The 19,162-nt window shown below is 41.4% G+C and overlaps 1 protein-coding gene across 1 annotated transcript in view; it reads left to right on the top strand.

Moving 5' to 3' along the window:
* rims2a (regulating synaptic membrane exocytosis 2a) overlaps positions 1–19,162 on the top strand; it is a 141,430-nt gene that overhangs the window by 15,732 nt on the left and 106,536 nt on the right. The window contains 4 exon segments of the mRNA XM_069702107.1: positions 5,435–5,467; positions 6,352–6,444; positions 11,655–11,865; positions 12,636–12,647. Of these exon segments, the coding sequence (XP_069558208.1) occupies positions 5,435–5,467; positions 6,352–6,444; positions 11,655–11,865; positions 12,636–12,647 (349 nt within the window).

The following is a 19,162-nucleotide window of genomic DNA, read 5'->3' as shown; positions in this document are numbered from 1 at the left end:
TATTTAGAATCAGTACCACATACACTGTTTTGCTGTTGGTCCTGTATCAAAGTACCTCCCTCAAAGAGTGTTTCACTCCCATTAGAACACATTTTCCCATTGTAACTTAGGACAGGTTGTAACCAGGCATGCCTGACTCGCCAGCCGGGTATCATGCCAAAGTTGTTTTAACCCAAACTGTGATCTATTCCAAACTCTAATAGTGTGGTTTTTCAGGTGTCAAAACCAAAGGCATGTTACTATCCCCACCAAGGCGAGGCAAGCCGTGACACTGATACGGTATTCTCTTGTGGACTGATTGGTGTATCGCTTTGGCTTTATAGCGTGTTGTGCTGGGAATAAGATAAGGTTGGGTATAGGTTAAGGATCTCAATAATGGCTGGTTGAAGTTAGGGATAATGTAAAGGAAAGACACATGTCAACATGGAAGCAGACTTCAACACAACCCTGCAGAGCAGCAAATGGTCACAATAGTTCCTAATACAAATGCTATTTATTAATGTTTGCTGGGGGACGGACAAAGCTAATCACCAATTTTTTTTTTTACCCTTCTTTAAGCTCTGTTTTGGTCTCCACCAGCTCCTGATGGAAATATCTGTCTCTTTAGCATCTGTATGTCAACAAGCTCGTTGTTAACTTCATCTGCCTATTGTTTGCTGATAAAAGGTAATTTTTTTTCTTGAAATATTTAAGATGCACAATGGTATTCATTTTGTCCGGACGATCTGTAATTTGTCAGTTTATCAGTGTTTTCACTATCTGTGAATGAGTGTGTCCTCTGTGCCAAGCCTACACATGTCTGACTTTGATGACTCGTAGTATGCAGCTCGCTGTTCCTGCTGCCCATCAGAAGTTGTTATGTACACATTAGCTGTTGCTGGACCTGCTGTGGTGCAACTGACATGTTGCCAGACTTGTTCTGAGTGTGGGGGAATGTGATGATTCAGGGCTTGTTGTACATCTGTCACATTACATTTGAGTTTTTACAGTTTCCTTTCCTTTCTTTTCCTTTCCTTTCCTTTCCTTTCCTTTCCTTTCCTTTCCTTTCCTTTCCTTTCCTTTCCTTTCCTTTCCTTTCCTTTCCTTTCCTTTCCTTTCCTTTCCTTTCCCTTCCCCTCCCCTCCCCTCCTCTCCTCTCCTCTCCTCTCCTCTCCTCTCCTCTCCTCTCCTCTCCTCTCCTCTCCTCTCCTCTCCTCTCCTCTCCTCTCCTCTCCTCTCCTCTCCTCTCCTCTCCTCTCCCTTCATTAATGAGCCCCTAGAAAAATTATGGTCTTTTTGCTTGAAAAAGTAAAAGTTAGCAGTAATTCTCAGTTAATTGACTGATTGATTAATCAGATAATTGTTTTAGCTCTAGTTTGTACACCCTCGGCCTGTTTGTCCATGGCTTTATTACAGCTGAACATCCTGCCAGCTGGATCATTTTTTTGTAGATGACTAGAATTGGATCCAGTGCAGCTCTGGGAGACCAAAACAACAGAAGTGTCCTGGGCATTACTTTTTCAACTTTTGAAAATATTAGTCGTATTTCACTTATTTTTTTCTCTTCTTCCATTTATTGCTACTTTCTGTGAGCCACTTTCAAAATCCACTAAACAAGTTCAATCAAAATGGCATAAAAATAGTTTGTTGTGCATTCTCTCATAAAGCGCCAGTTATCTACTCTTATGAACTTGTGCAGCACACCCGTCCACTAGAGAGCAGTGTAGCATCAGTCATGCTCAGACATCTTTTCAAAGCCACTGATGCAGAGTAGGTGGAAACCAAAATACAGAACAAAACAACAGACCAAAAATAACAGCAGCATGTGACTAACTCAAACTTCAAAGTGACACTCCTGACACAAAAAAAGAAAGACAAATCTATTCTTAACTCTGTCCCAGCGTGTGTGTGTTTCTCTAGTGTGTGTTTTGGAGGCTCATGGGATGCAGAGTGCAGGTTAAAGAGACGGAAAGCAGACACGGGATCTGCCCTACAGGCCTCCTCCGCAGCCAGGATACTGAATACGTCACTTGTGACATTTTACACTCACTTATTTTACTGCCCCGTGTCAAATAATACACAGCGCACTCACTCACTCACTCACTCGCACATGCACACGCTCACACATACGAGTACAGTACACACAAGGATACGTGGACGTGAGGGCGCGCGCACACACACGCACACGCACACACACACACACACACACACACACACACACACACACACACACACACACACACACACACACACACACACACACACACACACACACACACACACACACACACACACACACACACACACGAATGCATCATCGGATACCCACACACACACTCTGGCCGGCAGCCGTCCAGGCAGACCGGCAGCAGGCAGCAGGCTCCATCAGATAAATATGAGGCTTGTAATGCGACCACAGAGACGGGGCTGATGGGATCAATAAAGAACGGTGCTGCAGGTCATCGGGAGAACACAGCGAGAGGATAAATATGGACTGGCTCATCGGAAAACAGAGCAGCGAGACTGATGGGTACACAGGACTATATCTTCTCGTGTGTTCTCTGACACAGATAGACAGACAGATTTCTTGCTCTACCTCTCGCTAAAGTGGAGGGTTGGGAGGCTTCGTTGGTGTATTCTGATGCTCCGTGTGAGATCTGCTTAGCCTCCGTATTTGTTTGGGAGTTGAATTAGTTTGAAGTATTGGATTTTGATGTGATAGAATATTGTTTTAGGAGACTTTTTATTGTTCGCTAACACACGTTGGTAAATAGTTCTTCGTTTCAGCTGCCACTGGTTATGAGTAATATGTAACTCTACTTAAAGGAGTGTTTTTAGTAGAAAAATTTAGTTTGGTATGGCCTGAAATTGTTTCAGAGGGCTTTCAGTTTTAGCCACAACACATTTCTGGAGGACAAACTATTTCACCTTGCAGTTTTATGTCGTTGTAATTTGATTATTTTTGGGATTATGGTAAAAATGGGAACATGAGTACCTCACCTTGGGTCATTTTTCACTATTTTCTAAACAATTAACTTTTTAATTTAAAGCAAAAGTAGATGAACAAATAAGGAAAATAATCATGAATTGCAGCACTAAAGGAAACTGTGTGTTATGAGATGATAAATATAAAAAGCATCATAACACTCATATGATGAAATTAATTAATGTTACCGTGTCTCAGTCAAAATCAGACAAAATCTAATTAACACATTCCATTTCACGCAGCTATATAAAGCTGACTGTGTGCTTAAAATAAGTGGCGATCAGGTGTGTGAAGTTCTGCCATGTGATTCTCAGCTGCAGCTCGTCTCTGTGTTGTTTAAAGTGGCATTTGTGAGTGGATGAACCGGCAGCGTCTGTTAGATGGTGAACAGATGCAAGGCGGTCATGTGGTGTTTGCTGTGTGTGTTTGTCTGACTGAATGCAACTGACAGTATTTCAGCATCCAAAGATAACTCTGCATGAGGATGGTGGAATTTAGACACTCTGCTTGTTCGGTGATGTTGCATATACATGTATGCCGGCTAGAATACTTTGGTAACTCATTGTATGTTAGTTGTATGTTACATGTCGTAAGAAAAAGTCATGGAAATTTGTGCTTTTCTGGGTTTTTGGTTCTGATTTCAGTGCAAAAGACAGCGTACTGTATTCTTTGTCTTATAAACACCTTTTTCTGCCAGTAAGTGATATTTATTTTAAAACATTATTTTTATGTATAGACTCCTGAGAACAGAAGATCAGTTTATTTGACCAAAGAGAATTATCAACTGATTTGGTAGCAATTTGTCATCTGGCTGATTTTTAAAGCTGCATACTATGTTTCAAATCCTTTATTTGGTTATTTCATTTTGAAGGCTGTGTTAACTAAATTCAAAAGGAAAAAAAAAACACAGTAGTATCTTGCAATGGCGATAGTTTTGGTTAAAGGTTTTCAGGTTTTAGTACCCGTCTTCTGCCACATCAGTGGAGGTAAATTGACTTTTGTTATTTGTGCTTGCAGCAGTTAAAGCTGCAAAAGTTCAACAGCAACAGAAACAAATGTTCAAAATATATTAAACAATTCACAGAACCCGCTTTCAAATATTTTCAAAGGGACTATTTCTTTTGTAGTAAGCACAGTGACAACTGTTTACAGCATGATCTGTGGTTTGTCCTTTATAACCAGGACGTTGTCCCTGGGAAAGACTTCATGCTGTTAGTGTTAATTTCAGCAAAGTCTGAGAACTTTAACAAATGAAAAAGAATTGCCAAAACTGAAGAAGCGGAGGATAAGATGTCCTGACTTTATGTCTCCAAAATGTGTCACGCTTTGCCAGCTGTATCCTTTATTTCCCATAATGCAACCTGTAACATTTAACCAACGCTCTGCCTGTTCAATGCCCCCGTCTTACAGTCTGTAACCATTTTATAACGCAGGTTTTCTTTTGTAAATTTTTACTCCTTAAGCCCAAGCTGAGGTAAAACTTATAATATCTCTGTGACTTCATCCCATTTTTCTCAGATTTGACACCACTCCCCCAGAGCCACAGACGATATTACGCAACTGTTTGGACAAGGAAACTGATCTTTTGTGCAAAAGTGGTGAAGTGGCCCTTTAAATGTTTTAGATTAATTAGTACAAAGCACCACCAAAGAAACACTATTAACTTTCATGTTATTGGGGTAAAACTAAAACTGTCTACTTGGCTCGATAAGACTTGAGGTAAGTGAGAAAATATGTCTTTTGGGTGGAAATACCTGACATTTTAACTGCTATCCTATCAGTCTTTAGTATTTGGGCACGTGTTGGCTGACTTGGTGTTGCTAAAGTTGACACAGAATGAGTTGCTGCTCCCAACCTCACCATGTGGTGCTGTTCAGTGTGGAATTCAAGGCAGCGCTCAAATGTCAGTGAGCTGCACTGCTCTGCTTGTACTCTGAACCTGTGTTGTTGCTTTTCTGAGCTTCTGGGAGCTTGTGGTGTGGGCGGTGGTGGCCTTTATTAATTATGGATCTAAAGCCCCTCGTCGTAGCAGTGTTAAAACGTGCATTAGTTCTTGCATTTCAGATCCTCCCTCTTGTCGTAGAAAGCCAAAGGTCCATGAAAAGTGCACGCTCCAACAGAATATGAGAGAGGGCGTGACTCACATGAAGCAATCATTTTTATTTTAAAGTCTATCTAAATCCCTTTCTTGCATTATGTCATCTTTAAAGTTACTGAATGTTATTTTTCTTTTATTTACTTCACTTTTATCATCGCTGCATTGTCATTTTCATCAAATCATCATCTGTAATATTCTGAGTATTGTTCATATTATAGTTGAAGTATTATTTATGTCATCCACATCTTTAACTACATCATCATTGTGTCCGTTTTTTGTCTTTTTTTTATTTATTGTGTTCCTCATCTCTTTGTGTTCTTTATGCACTGAGCTGTGCACACCTTTTTTATTTTTATTTTTTTATGTTTTAGGATCAAAGAAGAACCAAAGCCTCAGCCGGCACAGTAAGTAAACTGCATTACCCAGAGTGCTCTAGGCTTTGACACTTCTTCCTGTCAGTCGGTGCTGTGTGCTTCATGTGGCTTCCTCCTCCTTGTCTGGGAGTTTAATGAAAGAAATGTCATTAATGTCTTGGAAAAGCTGCAGTGACAGCCTTTTATGTATTTATTTGATCTCTGAATGAGTTAACATTGACTAGATTGTTGAATTCTCTGTGTTGGACACTAAAAAGCTGACTTCCATGACATTAATGACAACAGCTTTTGTTTTCTACCAGCTTTTTTTTTTTTTTTTTATAGCTGGGCCCCCTGAACCCTTCCCTTTGTCCCTGGTCTCTAAATGGCTGCCCATCTTCATCCAGTGTGTCATCTGCACTCTGATTGGCTTGTGCAGCCTCGTTTTCCAACTACTCGTGTGGACTAGATGCACCTGTCCTGCTCTACTGTACTGTAGCTGTATTTTGATCAAATCTACCTGTTGGGCTTACAACTCTGACAACCTGACCCCTTCTGCATCAACAAGCTGGAATAAGTGACACCTGAGCTGAGCATTTAATGCAGCTCTCATTTCCATTGGCTGTAGAGCTTTCCTGCTTTTTCTGTCCTCCCCTCCTCTTTAAGTCTTTCTGTATCATCTTAATTTCTCCGTCTATCTCTGTCTCTGTATTTCTGACACTCTCTGGTTGTCAGTGTTCCACTTATCGCTGCTCTGCCCGTGTCCCGGCCTTCTCCTCTTTCTGCTCTGGTTTTAGTGAATGTCCCCTGCTATTGTTCACTTCTTAGAAACTGACCTGCTTCCTAAAAAAAAAAAAAATCCTTTCCTGGACAGATTGTTTTCTCCCATGATGACTCATTGCGATGTTCCAGTCACACTTTGCTTATTTGAACAGGTGGTTTCCCTTTAGTGGGATCACTGAGCTGGTAAATAACGTTCTTCAGCCCCAGCAAAAGTCCCAAAATGACAAGGAGCCCGAGCCAGACGCGTAAGTAATAGTCCAGACCCCTTTTTGATCTCCTCCCAGCAGGCACAAACATACAGTGGTGACCCAAGCAGCTGGATGCACAATATGTTTGACCCTAGTTGGTGTAAGAGTATGTTATTGTCAGTGTGTTTGTTCGAGCACAGAACAGAGTGGTGTGGACGTGGTGTGCCACAACGGATTTCACTTTTAGAAATGACTTATTGGGGTGGAAGAAGTACCATTTTACTAAACTCAAGAAGAAATAGAGCAGATCTAGTCGTAGAGTGTTGTGTATTCATATTCATACTAAATATACATCATGGTCCTGATCACGGCTATTTTTTTATCCAATGAAAGCGTGGCTCTAAATACAGATCATTACCTGGAATGATTGACTTAGCATCACCTTTTAAATTCTTGATGTTTGATTAAAGCAGCCACTAGCTTAAGGTCAATTTACTTCTAAAAGTTCAATGCACCGAACCTCGTCAAACTACATGACCAACTAACCCTAACCAGAAATAACTGAAGCGAGACGGTTAGAGTTGGCAAGACATGGCTCAAATAAAGGTCAGATTGCAGTCACAGGCGTTTATTATAATGCTGATGATAGTTCTCTTCTGTTAAGTGTCGCAGTAAACCAATATTAGAGCCCTGGAGCAGGTGCAGCCAAGTGCAATGCTCCTGTTATCACTGATATTAACTCCACCTTTGCTCTTTCAGTCATAGCATGTCAGAAAATATGCTGCTTTTTTTTGCACTTTTTGGCCTAATGGCATTGCTTTGGTATTGTGTAGAATTTAGTAGCTTGAACTTTTAATTAACCCTGAATATTTTGTAATATAAAGCTCTATAGACTGTTTAGCCTGTTTTAACTCCATTGAATTGGTTTTGCAGCTGACAAAGATAGTTTTTGTACTTTATATTATTCGGTGTGTCACAAACCGGCTCAATTCTTGTGACAAAAAGGACGGGAGACGAGACAGGTTGAAATGCCGACGGAGAGTTTTATTTCAAATTAACCATTTTTATTATAGTTAAACTATAAAAGAAACATGAGGTGTGAAGATGAGTAGCATCAGTGGGGAATGTAATGCGTGGAAGGGTGAGAAATGTGTACGCAAGTGTTGAATGTGAAAGGTAAAGTCAAATCAGGAGATGTGGAGCCTGAAGAGAGGGACACAATGAAACCAGGCTGGTATTTGTAGTGCCGGTTGAGGCCGACACAGGCGACGCCACTTCACCCTAACGAACCTCCCCGACTGCAAGCTCATGCAGGAAGAGGCCACATGAGCCTCAGCAGGTAGAAAGGGAGGCGTCGTGACAGGTGTCATCGGAACATAAGTCTCGAAGATGTCTGCTTTGTTTCATTTAGCAGCACCGATGGTAATAACCGGTAATTGCAGCTGGGATGATTACAGCTTTTGAACCTCACTTCCCAGAGATGCCAAACTATGACTACAGTCAGTCTCGCGAGTCCAGTATCGCGCCAAAGCATGAAACACACCTACCTGCACACCAGAGGATAGCAATGTGGCATGGCAATCTAACGGAGGTACACGATTGCTAAGGCCCGTGTTGGGAGATATGCTGGGCGTGGTTGGATGTATAAAACTGCTGACTATCATCTAAGAGACCAGAATTTTAGTCAGTAAGAAAGCAAAAGTATTATTTTCCTAACCACATCGGGGTTTTTTTCTTCTTCCCCTAAAACTGTGAAACTGCAAGACTTTCATCAGTGGGCCACAGGCTCGAACAGCACTGTGTTACCTCATTCAGCGATAGACAGTCATTTAACAGACATTGATTCAAGTGAAAATCTTTAAATTTATATCTTTAATGCTCTCATCGACATCGTTTTCAACAGCAGGAAGGTGTTTTTAGTCGAAGAAACCCTGAGAAACCCACTGAACGTTCCACATTCAGCTCCAAAACAAGCAGAGCAGCGAGCAGGCCAACAATATGTTTTTGTATTGTGGAGACAAAACCAGAGCAGAAGGGGAAATGAATGTCGCACTTATAATTTGTCAGGTGACCAAACAAAGCACCTGCAAATGAATGTAAATGTTGCCGTCTGCTGTGTGTACTGTATGTATGTAGCATATTTTGTGCTAACGTGTTAGCGGTAGTTTTGTAAGGTGATAAAATGTCAGACAGTTTTTTTTTAGTTTGATGTTGAATTCTTTTGCTGCAAATAATCCATTCATTAGTTAGTTTGAAGTCAAGAATCAGATAACTTTGTTACATAAATGATACGACGAATTAAATACAAAAACACAAACTGAATTGTTTTCCTTTCACTGGATGTCGTTATACAGATAAGAAAACAAAAAAACAAACTCCAATTAGCAGTGCTGACCTTTAACCTTTAAGTGTTCGCGAGATGACAGAGAAGTAAACTTCAGCTCAGACGGTCTGCGGCGGCCGAAGAGTCCCGAGGCTTGTAGAGAGCTTGTGGTCGAGCCTCGCTGTTGATATGTTGAGTCTGTCGTATGTCCAAGAGAGAGGCTCACGTTACCGGCTGTGTGTCGCTCTCTGGTGTGGCTCGGAGGTAAGAGAGCTCCGACACGCTGGCGTGGGACAGGACAATGAGCAGCGTATGATTACTCGTCAGCAGTGTCACCTACATTTGACCGTGTTTGACAGAATAAGCAAAGCGTCTGGAATGAGTTCTGTGTACCAGCTGCCTGCTGCTGCTGCTGCTGCTGCTGCTCGTACTCCCTGTTTACTCTGTTTTGTCTGTCGTGCTTTACTCGGTTACTCATTTGCTGTATTTAAGTCTTCTGCATACCTGTCTCTGTACCTGTTTACGCTTGTGCTTTACGAATAAACACATTTAATACAGAGTTCAGTCAACATGAACATGTTTTTTAAAATGTGTTATAATTAATACATGTTTATAAGAAATGTCTGATACAGAGGAAGGGAGAGGTAATCATTGGTTATCTTTAACAGCTCTTCTCCAGTGACCTTGTCTGTCAATAGAGCAGCAGCCTTTAGTCCAGGATCCAGCGCATGTTTCTGTAGACATATGAGTGTAAATGGAGATTAAGTGAGAATAAACCATTGCTTGTAGCCTTATTTCCTTGATTCTGTGAGACAGTGGCTTTACCTCATGTATCATATTCTTCATCAATCTGTTATCAGGCCCTCTGTCAGTAAATGAGATTTGGTGGGATCTGTTAAACAAGGCTACATACTAATCTCTGCTTGGTAAACACACAAAGGCTGTGACACAATTAGCCCTTTAATCCCTCAGTGGGTACAAAGAGGGGCACGCCAATGGCACTCTATCTAATGTTCACATGGCACCGAGACTCTCACACGCAACCGCACACACACACACACACACACACACACACACACACACACACACACACACACACACACACACACACACACACACACACACACACACACACACACACACACACACACACACACACACACACACACACACACACACACACACACACAGACCAGGCTTCAGGTGGTGTGTGGCTGTTATATTTGGGCTCCAAAGGTCTGGTTGTGGGTAAAGGAAGCACGTTTATCTCAAACGCAGAGCTGTATGTGGTAAAAGGATAGTGCTGCTCAATAATTCACAAGTGCTAATGAATGTTGCAGGGGATATGCGGGGCGAAACCAATTCTAATCGCCATATTATGAAGTCAGCCCAGTGTTTAGTTTCCAAGGAGACGCTCAATTGACATGTGTCATACAAAATGCATGTGAAGCGTCCATGGCCCTTTTTTTTTTTTTTTTTCAGTGGTCTCTCAGGACTTGTTAGGAGTTAAGGGTCTACTGTATAAGATCAGATGTAATGTATCAGTAGGAGGCCATCTATAGGACACAAACAGTAACACAATAGATGTTGACAAATGCTTACTGGAAGGTGGGCTGTGTTTGACCACCGATGATTACCTATAGTTAATACAGCAGAGCAATAATAATAGTGTGTATTGGTAATATGATTATCTGGCAGTATGGCTCTTGGGTGTTCTCGTCTCACCTTACAACTGTCCTGATATAGAAACACAGGTGCAAATGATTCATTAAACGCCAGGGAACCTGAGAAAGTGGAATTAAGTGATGTTCTTAAACTTGCAAAGCAAATCTGATACCCACCCCCCTGTGTTTTAGAAGAGGTGCCGTATCAAAGGAGAAGCTCAGCTTTGAAGCTTCTGAGGTCACGGTGTCTGCTTTTTCTTTCAAACTCTAACACACTGCACACATCTGAGGTTATATCACTTAGTCAGCTGATAGCAGGAGCTTTTTATGGAAGTGTGATTTTGAGAAAAAGGTTTCAGCATGATTTATATTGATTCTCATGCACAAATAGTGTCATCATACGCTGCCATAAATGTGCATTTGTCTGCCACGTAGACCGTAAAAAAAATTAAATATTGTATATACAATATAATGTATCCTCTATTTCAGCTAGAAATATTTGCTCTAAAAATGTTCTGAGAATTTTGTGCATTGTTCTAGTAATGTTTTCAATGGGATTTCTTTTGTTCCCAGAATATTCTTCTTAAAGTGTAATGTTCTCCAAAAACATGATCAAATCTTTTGTTAACATTCTTACAGTGTTTTTTCGTAACACTGTCCGAACATTATGGCCAGATTCTCAATGGGTTTTTTTTAGTTTTTTTTTTTTTTTTAATATTCCCACATTGTTATTATTTTAGAGTAGAATGATATGTTTTAAAAACATAAATACAAATGTTTTGTGGTAGTATTCTCAAAATGTGTTTTGCTCCTGAAATCATTTTAAAAATGTTACGGCCTAATGCTCTGACAATGTCTTGAAAAGCATTTAAAAATGTGAACAAAAACCTTTTCAGAATGTTTCTGGAGAAAGTTATCGTACCTTTAAAAATAACATTCTGGGAACAACAAGTCACCAGAGCAATGGATCCTTTCTAACTGGGTATGTCAAGACTGATTGCACAGCAATTACACTTTATGTTATTTTGGGTTTCTTTCACTAAAACATTTGGAGTAAAACAGTCCTTTTTGAATAAAATATGATTATATCAGTGTATATTAAAGGCCCAACTGGGGATTGGCATTGCAAATTAGTTTAGATTATAAAAGCTGTGTTTTTTGTTCATGCTGTCTCCTTGTCTGCATATAGATATAAATAAATTAAACATAAACCTTCCTTTTTATAGGTCACCGCACCCTATCTCGCGTTCCTAACCTCTGCCCTTCCCATTGGCTTGCAGGAAGTTGCACCAGCAGTTTGAATCGTATAAGGACCAGGTTAAGCAGATGGGGGACGAGACTAAGCAGGTTCAGGACCAGAAGACCGAAGCACCGACCTGCGGGATATGCCACAAAACCAAGTTTGCCGATGGCTGTGGCCACCTCTGTTCATATTGCCAAACGAAATTCTGTGCTCGGTGCGGAGGACGAGTGTCTCTGCGGTCAAATAAGGTAACACCAGCTCGCATGCTTGATACTCTCCGTTAGGGACTTACACACACACACACACACACACACACACACACACACACACACACACACACACACACACACACACACACACACACACACACACACACACACACACACACACACACACACACACACACACGGTGATACCCCGCCCTCAGGCAGATTCCTCCCTACGCTATGATTTGAAATCCAAGGTTATGAAACATTGCAGTGAAATCATAATCTGGGAATTGAGCCAACAGCTTCTCTAATGGCAACTAATGTTTTCAGATTATCAACATGTCCGAGACTCTCTGCATGCCTTTGTTCTGATTCTGTTCTCTCTGATGTGTTGGTTCACAGCTGCAGATCTACAATTCATGTCCACTGTAATTTACAGTTGTTCTATTTCACCACTGGAGGGAACTGTTCCTCCTCTTCTTCCCTCGTGAAGAGACCTGACGGCTGCTTTTGTATAATGTAGCACTACTGTGCCTAACTAACCTCTGTAAAATCCTCCCCACAGACTAAGCCAAAGCTTTTAGTATTAGACCGCTTAAATTTGAATCATGAGCTTGAGTGTTTTTATTTGATGCTGTCCAATCCTTTGCTGTTGGAGTGTGTGACAGTGCAACCAGGACCTACTAATGCCACTCACAATCTCTCTCTCCCTATCTTTCCTGCTCTTTTCCCTCTCTCTCCTCCCCCCCATCTGTCTCCCTATTTTCCTTCCTTTCTGATGCATTCCTGCTCTCATGGAATTGCAACAGGAGGACAAAGTGGTTAGCAAATCTTTTTTTCTGCGTTTCTTGGGACTGTGTCTGAACAGCAGTATTGTTTGTTAAATGCTGTGATATGCATAAATACACATACAGCAGCCAAGAAAACCATGAAACAAACCAGAAAAGTTCTGCTTAGTCTCTTCTGTGAGTCTACCATGCAATGCTGAAACACACTAAATAAATATCAGTTCATTCAAAAATAAATAAATACATGAATAAAATTGCTGTTTTCATGAGGTTTTAAATGCTTTTGATATAGTAGCTCTCAAACGCAGATCCAAAGAGTGTTAAAAAACAAAAGATAACAGGATTGGGATTATAAAGGGATAAAGATTAAACAAAGCTCAGAATAAAGCTGTCCATATTAAAGGAGCACTCAACTGATTTTACACATGAAGTTCAGTTTACTTGACATGAGGAGTACCAGTTAGATAAAGATCAGTTAAAACAGTTGTATTTTTTGTGGCTCAGGGGGGAGCTGGAATAACCCGGACGGGGTCTATGACTGAGACATGTATCTTTGTGTCATTGTGAAGGTGTGGAGTTTAAAGAAAGACACTACCTACTTGTTTTGAGTTTGCCCTCTACATTTTGACGTGCACTGGTCGACTTTTCAATGTTGAGCTGTTCTGCTGGCATAACATGCCTTCCTTCAGACTAGAGGAAAGAAAATGTCCAAAATACACATTTAGGTGTTTATTTCACTACATTTTACATGAATTTACATCTGTAGATTTATCAAAAATGCACAAAAAGCTAGCATATGCTATATAAATCTGGCTATGAATGACGTGAACAAATCACTCTGCCTCAAACTTTTTGTTGGAGCAATACTAAAACACTAGTGTTGTTGTTTTTTTTTAGCATATTATTGGCAATCAACATGGACTTGACTTTAAACATACAGGTGGAAATGAACCTGTGTCGCTAATTTGGATTATTATCCATATTTATGGATTTATTATGGTTATTAGAATTTTGTAATAAATGAAAGAAGTAGCTTTCTATTTGTCACATTAAATCCTATAGACATGTCGTTGTGCATGTTATGTAGCACAGAACCATGTAGATCAGAATGGAAAAACTATCATGACTGTTTGCGGTATTGAATCCCCTTGGAGATACTCTACAGCTGTGTAACTAACTACACAAATATAGCATCAAATAGACTGTTAGACTCTGCACACAGAGGCCGCATTATTGCCACGTTCCGAGTACAACATAGATTTTCCATAGTTGTCTTAGCTTTAACTTGCCTGTGTTGGGCCAATGCCTGTGAAACTGTGACTGGCTATATGCACGAGGACAGTACATACCGGAGGGTTCGATTGAAACAACACAGCAGCAGAAGGACTGGGACAGACCGCCGTCCGGCTACATTCCCTTCAATGCCAAGACCGCAGTTGTACGGGCTGCCATTGTTCCCTGTCAGATAATAGCTGGGAGATCAGTTACTGTGTTCTACAGATGGTGCTGATTAATAACAGTGGCAGCAGGCTGGCGATGGACCGTCGGGGCACAGGCCATGGGATGTGCCCGCCATTTACCTGGTGATGCCCCGGCCCCCTGGCACCCAGTCCCTTCTCCATAGAAACCACTGGTACTGATGTTAATGTAGCAATACAGCTCCAAAATGAATAACTGTAATTTTGTAATGTAGGGACATTCAGTGGTCACGCAGGAGTAAACATTTAATCCCAGTGCAGGGAAATATACAAAACGTGGCTCTTTTCACTGTCCTTAATCACTCCACTATCTCTGTGCTTCACAGTGCTGCCGTATTTGAAATATTTTTGCACATATGCCTACAAAATGTGTTGAAAATCCAAGAACTTACTTATATGCTCGTCTGCAGCAGGTGAGCAGAGTAAGCGTTTACGGCAGAATGCAGAAGTTCAGATGACAAGGTCAGTCAGAAGGTCGGCGAGGAAGCACAGAAGTGAGCAGCAGAGGTGACGAAGGCGGGAAAAACAACATTGTGGGGTTTTTAATGTTGTTTCAACGCTAACTGCACATTATTAGCCGGCACAGATGACCACAGGGCATTAGTGGGGATCCAGTATACACATAAACCCAACAGGACTACTGTGTTATTAGTTGCTGATTGTTTTGTGCGATGGTGCATGTAGTTGCAGTCGGACAGAAGCTTTGATTACTCCCCGACCAACAAAGGGACACATTTTGGTGTGCCCAAACCATCTTGGCTGAAAGCTTGTGTATCAGTGAAAGAGGTGGTGGTGGTGAAATCTGCCCTTTTTCCATGCGTCTACTCTTTCCCTCTCTCACAGATGGTGACAGCAGTGGCGAGAGAGATCTTGTTCTGTGAAACGCCATTGAATATTTACAAGTCTCTATGTCTGCGACAGCTAGCAGAGCTATGGTACACTGGAATATGATCTACTGGCGAGGGACTGAGAGTTAAACAGCTGCTAAAGGAATTAAAGCTTGCAACGATGTTTCGCTCGTTTACCTCAAACTATGACTCTCTTCTCTTCTTGTCGTCACATTAATCATTGTATCTTATCACAACACACTGAATAATAGATACGAAAACACCGATAAAAATGCATTGATAACAATCACTGCTCATTGATCGTGCCAGGTAGCTCCAGCCTCTCCAGCAGACACTTGAAGCGCAGAGTGCCGAGTGACTTTTTGGGGGTAAAAATATAAAATGCCTTTGATATAGATAAACTGTGTGTCAGTGTTGTGAAGTCGTCAGAATCCCTGCTCGTAGCGCTGGAGCTCCCCACCATTTCCTCTGATGTGGCTTCAAAAGGGCCTGAGGAATCAACAGTCTCTGGGGAGGAAGTCATTTGTGATTAAAGCAACTCTTGAAGATGTTATATGTGCTTCTCGGCCCCTCAACGTTTCTGCTATGAAATAGGAGGGGACGGACTACAGGATTTTATTGGCTCCTCCATCAATTTAAAAAGAGCGTTTTAATGAGGACCATGTTGTTTTTTAGTTTTGTTTCTAACTGGCACCACTGAAATCATTATCGACTCAATTTCAGTGTATTCACAATTTGAGTTCTTACAGAACTGTATAATTATTACCACATGTTAAACAAGCCTCAATCGGAACGAGTGAACTCTATTCATTTAAAGAGCTGTGGATTACATGTAACGTTACAGAATCTTATAATGAAGTTAAGAGACCCCACAATAAATGTCTTGTAATGTTTGGAAAAGATGATCCCACAATAAATGAATTTTCATCTCTTCACCATGATGGGAGTCACACATTTACATCTATGCTGCAGAGCATGAAAACATACAACTAAATATACATTTCCCCCAGCTGTATTAGAGATCTTTATGTTGGCAGAAAGAGACACAACTGTGCATTTTCAAATTGGCTGTAGAAGGATTTCTACAGTGAGCTACAGCTACAGTATGGCTGAGGTTTTCCTGATAGTAAATAAAATGCTGGTGTGATTACTTGAAAAAAAACATCTGCTTTTCTAGATGATAATTTGGAAGTTTGGTTTAACAATAGCCCCTCATATCCATCTATTTATAATTATTTCCTCAACTGAGATCATCGTTGCAGAACTCACTAGTGTGTTCAAATTTTAAGAAAAAATCACATCATTTTAATTGCTTCACATCAGCTTTTTTTTAATTAATTTATTTTTTCACATGAAACCTTTCAAGACGTTTTAAACATAACAATAAGTCAGTTGTTCCAACAGCACCAGAACCTTTTTCTGCCGCGTCCCGGTTTACTGACTGCTGCGGTTGTCTGACAACATGAGGAGAAACGCATGACGATGGCGATGACAGCATTGGTGCTCTATTTTGTATGGAAGCTCAGGATATATTTGCGGTACAGACGGAGTCAGATGTGACAAAGTGTTCCCGTTAACGCGAACACACTCGGTATTCTACATAACCGCGTTTCTCTCTCCGTCGATTGGACCGTGGGAGCAGAGCCGGGACGCGTCGCATACGTAATGAGCTCTCATCAAGTCCAGCAGAGCTCTGACTCTGTTCCACATGAACTCATACAGCGGTGGTGAGAAGTGTAACGTGATTTGACGCGTTCTTGCTCACCTCACATGTTTTCTCCGCGCAGACCTGCTGACATTGAGACCCGGATTGTTTGCACGGTTTGATCGATCCCGTGTCACCACCGTTCACGATCGGAATCTGTCATGTTATTTCATTGATTTGGCTTATTTGTAGTCTGTAATTGCTCTTTGGATAGAAATAGGAAATACGACTGCGTTGGTTTTCCTGGATCGGATGTGAGTCCCCGGCGTAACCTTCACGGTCTTTCCAGCAGCTGCTGTCCGGCAGGCAGCCTGTTGTCTGGACTTGGAACTGTCCGCGGTGCTGAAGGTCGGAGCAGTCCCTTCGTTTTTAAGGAGCGGGAGCTGCGGACAGTTGTTCCCACATTATAGGGACTTCTAGACGGCGATCTTTCTCCACAGACTCGGCGCTTTCCCTCCGCGGTACCATGGGTAAGCTGAGCGAGCATGCGGGCTGCTGCAGCGCGTTTTTCACCGATTATTTTGTTTGTCAGAAATGTGACCATTTCAGCTCTCCCGGGAAATATGTAGTGCAGTATTTCCTTTTGGAAAACCTGTCTATATATTACATTACAAACATACGTCCTATTGACAGTATAGCATCTGCCAGTTATTGTGTTCGTTGCAGCATTTTACCGACATTTGGTAAAAGCACCTACTGTATACGTTCCGTCAGTGAACGCGCGTCATGCCTGTCAGAAAATTGAACCAGGTTTATGTAGGTCACGGAGAGGCTGAAGGGTGTGTGGGTCTGACAGACATCAGCCATTTCTCTGCAAAAACATATATTGGATTTCTACAGTGTTTTCCTCCTCTCTCTTGTGTCTCTGAACTTCAAACAAAGAACATAAATATTCATCAAGTCTATTATTATTACTGGCCCGCACACTAAAATTAGAAGCTCATTAAAATGTAATTCACCACGTGCAGCCAGTGTTGGAGCATGTGAATGTAGGAGCTCTCCTTTCATTCTCATTGGCGGCCTAATGATCCACACCAAAAATGCCCTGGAAACTTTTTCTTTTCTTTTTTGTAATTCTTGAGAATTGCCTCCGAAACCTAATTTCACAAGCAGCTTTGTTGGCACCCGAACAGGAAAAACGAAATCTCCTCCATGTATGCGTTGGGTTTGGGTGCATTACAGTCGACATCTGTGGTGTAGCCAACATGGCTGGAGGAAAATATATGCAGGAGCATGCCGCTTCACACAACGCTAGCCTGCAATAATAGTGGAGTTGATACACTTTCTTCTGCTGCATTGTAATGTCTGTCACTGCAGTCCATCACAACCACGTAGCCCCCAGCTGTGACAGTCATTTGCTCCGGAGTGTAGTTGATCGGCTCCTTATTGATGCCTGTGTGCTTCAGCTGGACCCGGTCCAGACTGGGATGTTCCGAGGAACACTCCACTCCCCGAACAATGAGTCTTTAATGAGTTGTTCAGTTCACCTCAGCTCAGGTGAAGGAGAGAAACAGGAATGCAATATGATACCTATGACAGCTCATTTACAGGCCCATCAATATTGCAGCCTGGGCCATCTCTTTGGTTTTTTACTTCAGCTTTAGATTGGGTTTGGCTTATCGTTGCTTCATTAGATCGCTGGAAGGAAACAGGTTGAGAGAAAAGAGTCTTAATGTGTTCCTCAGATGGAAGCGAAGCAGGGAGGTCATCTCAGACCACTGGCCCACTATGATGCTCACGTCATTTCTTTTAACTCTCAACTAAAATTAACGTAGCAGCGACAACTCTCACCTCAAAGGCCCTGTCTACATTTTTAAACAGCCTCGTGAAATCCGGACAATCATTACATTACACATACAGTTGTGAATGAATGAATGTAAAATTAATGGATGTGAAAACGTCATTGATTTAATTTAACATTGGGGCTGGCTTCTCATTTGGGCACACAGTGATATGCCTGGAAGGATACTGCTGATTCACTCTGGAGCTCGTGTTAAGTAATGTTGTAGTGCAGTTTAATGGCCACAAGAGAGAGCTCAGTGATCTCTCTTTGCTGCAAATCTAGCAGGGTTATGAGTGTTCGACTCCTTCAGGAAGTATCTGAATGGAGGAGCAATGTGCTTTTAATGTTATATGCTTTTTTGCATATAACATTAAAAGCACATTGCTGAAGGACACGTTATTTTCTGCAGTGTCATGCTTGTTTTTCAAAATCTAAATAACGTCATTGTAATGAGACTATATCGCTATATGACACACAACACTATGGAATAGATAAATATTTCCTCTTAAATATCGCCCTTCCTTCTTTGGCATCCTTGCTTTTTCTATTGTAACTTCCCTAAGAACACCCGTATTTCTGGAAGATTATATTTGCTGGTTTCACTGAAAACCGCCTCAGTCTGAGTCTGAGGAGAAACTATTAGAAAGGAAATTATTTATTGATCCCATGGTACTTGGTGTTTGTTTCCCTTAATTCAGCGCCTCACTAAACTACCTATAGCACGTTTGATGGAG

This window comes from Brachyistius frenatus, unplaced genomic scaffold (assembly GCF_029030835.1).
Source record: "Brachyistius frenatus isolate BFR_SWC_R1_liver_20210118 unplaced genomic scaffold, ASM2903083v1 Contig_40, whole genome shotgun sequence".
NCBI lineage: Eukaryota > Metazoa > Chordata > Actinopteri > Embiotocidae > Brachyistius > Brachyistius frenatus.
The sequence above is the reverse complement of the archived record's forward strand: the minus strand, read 5'-3'. Positions and strand labels throughout refer to the sequence as shown.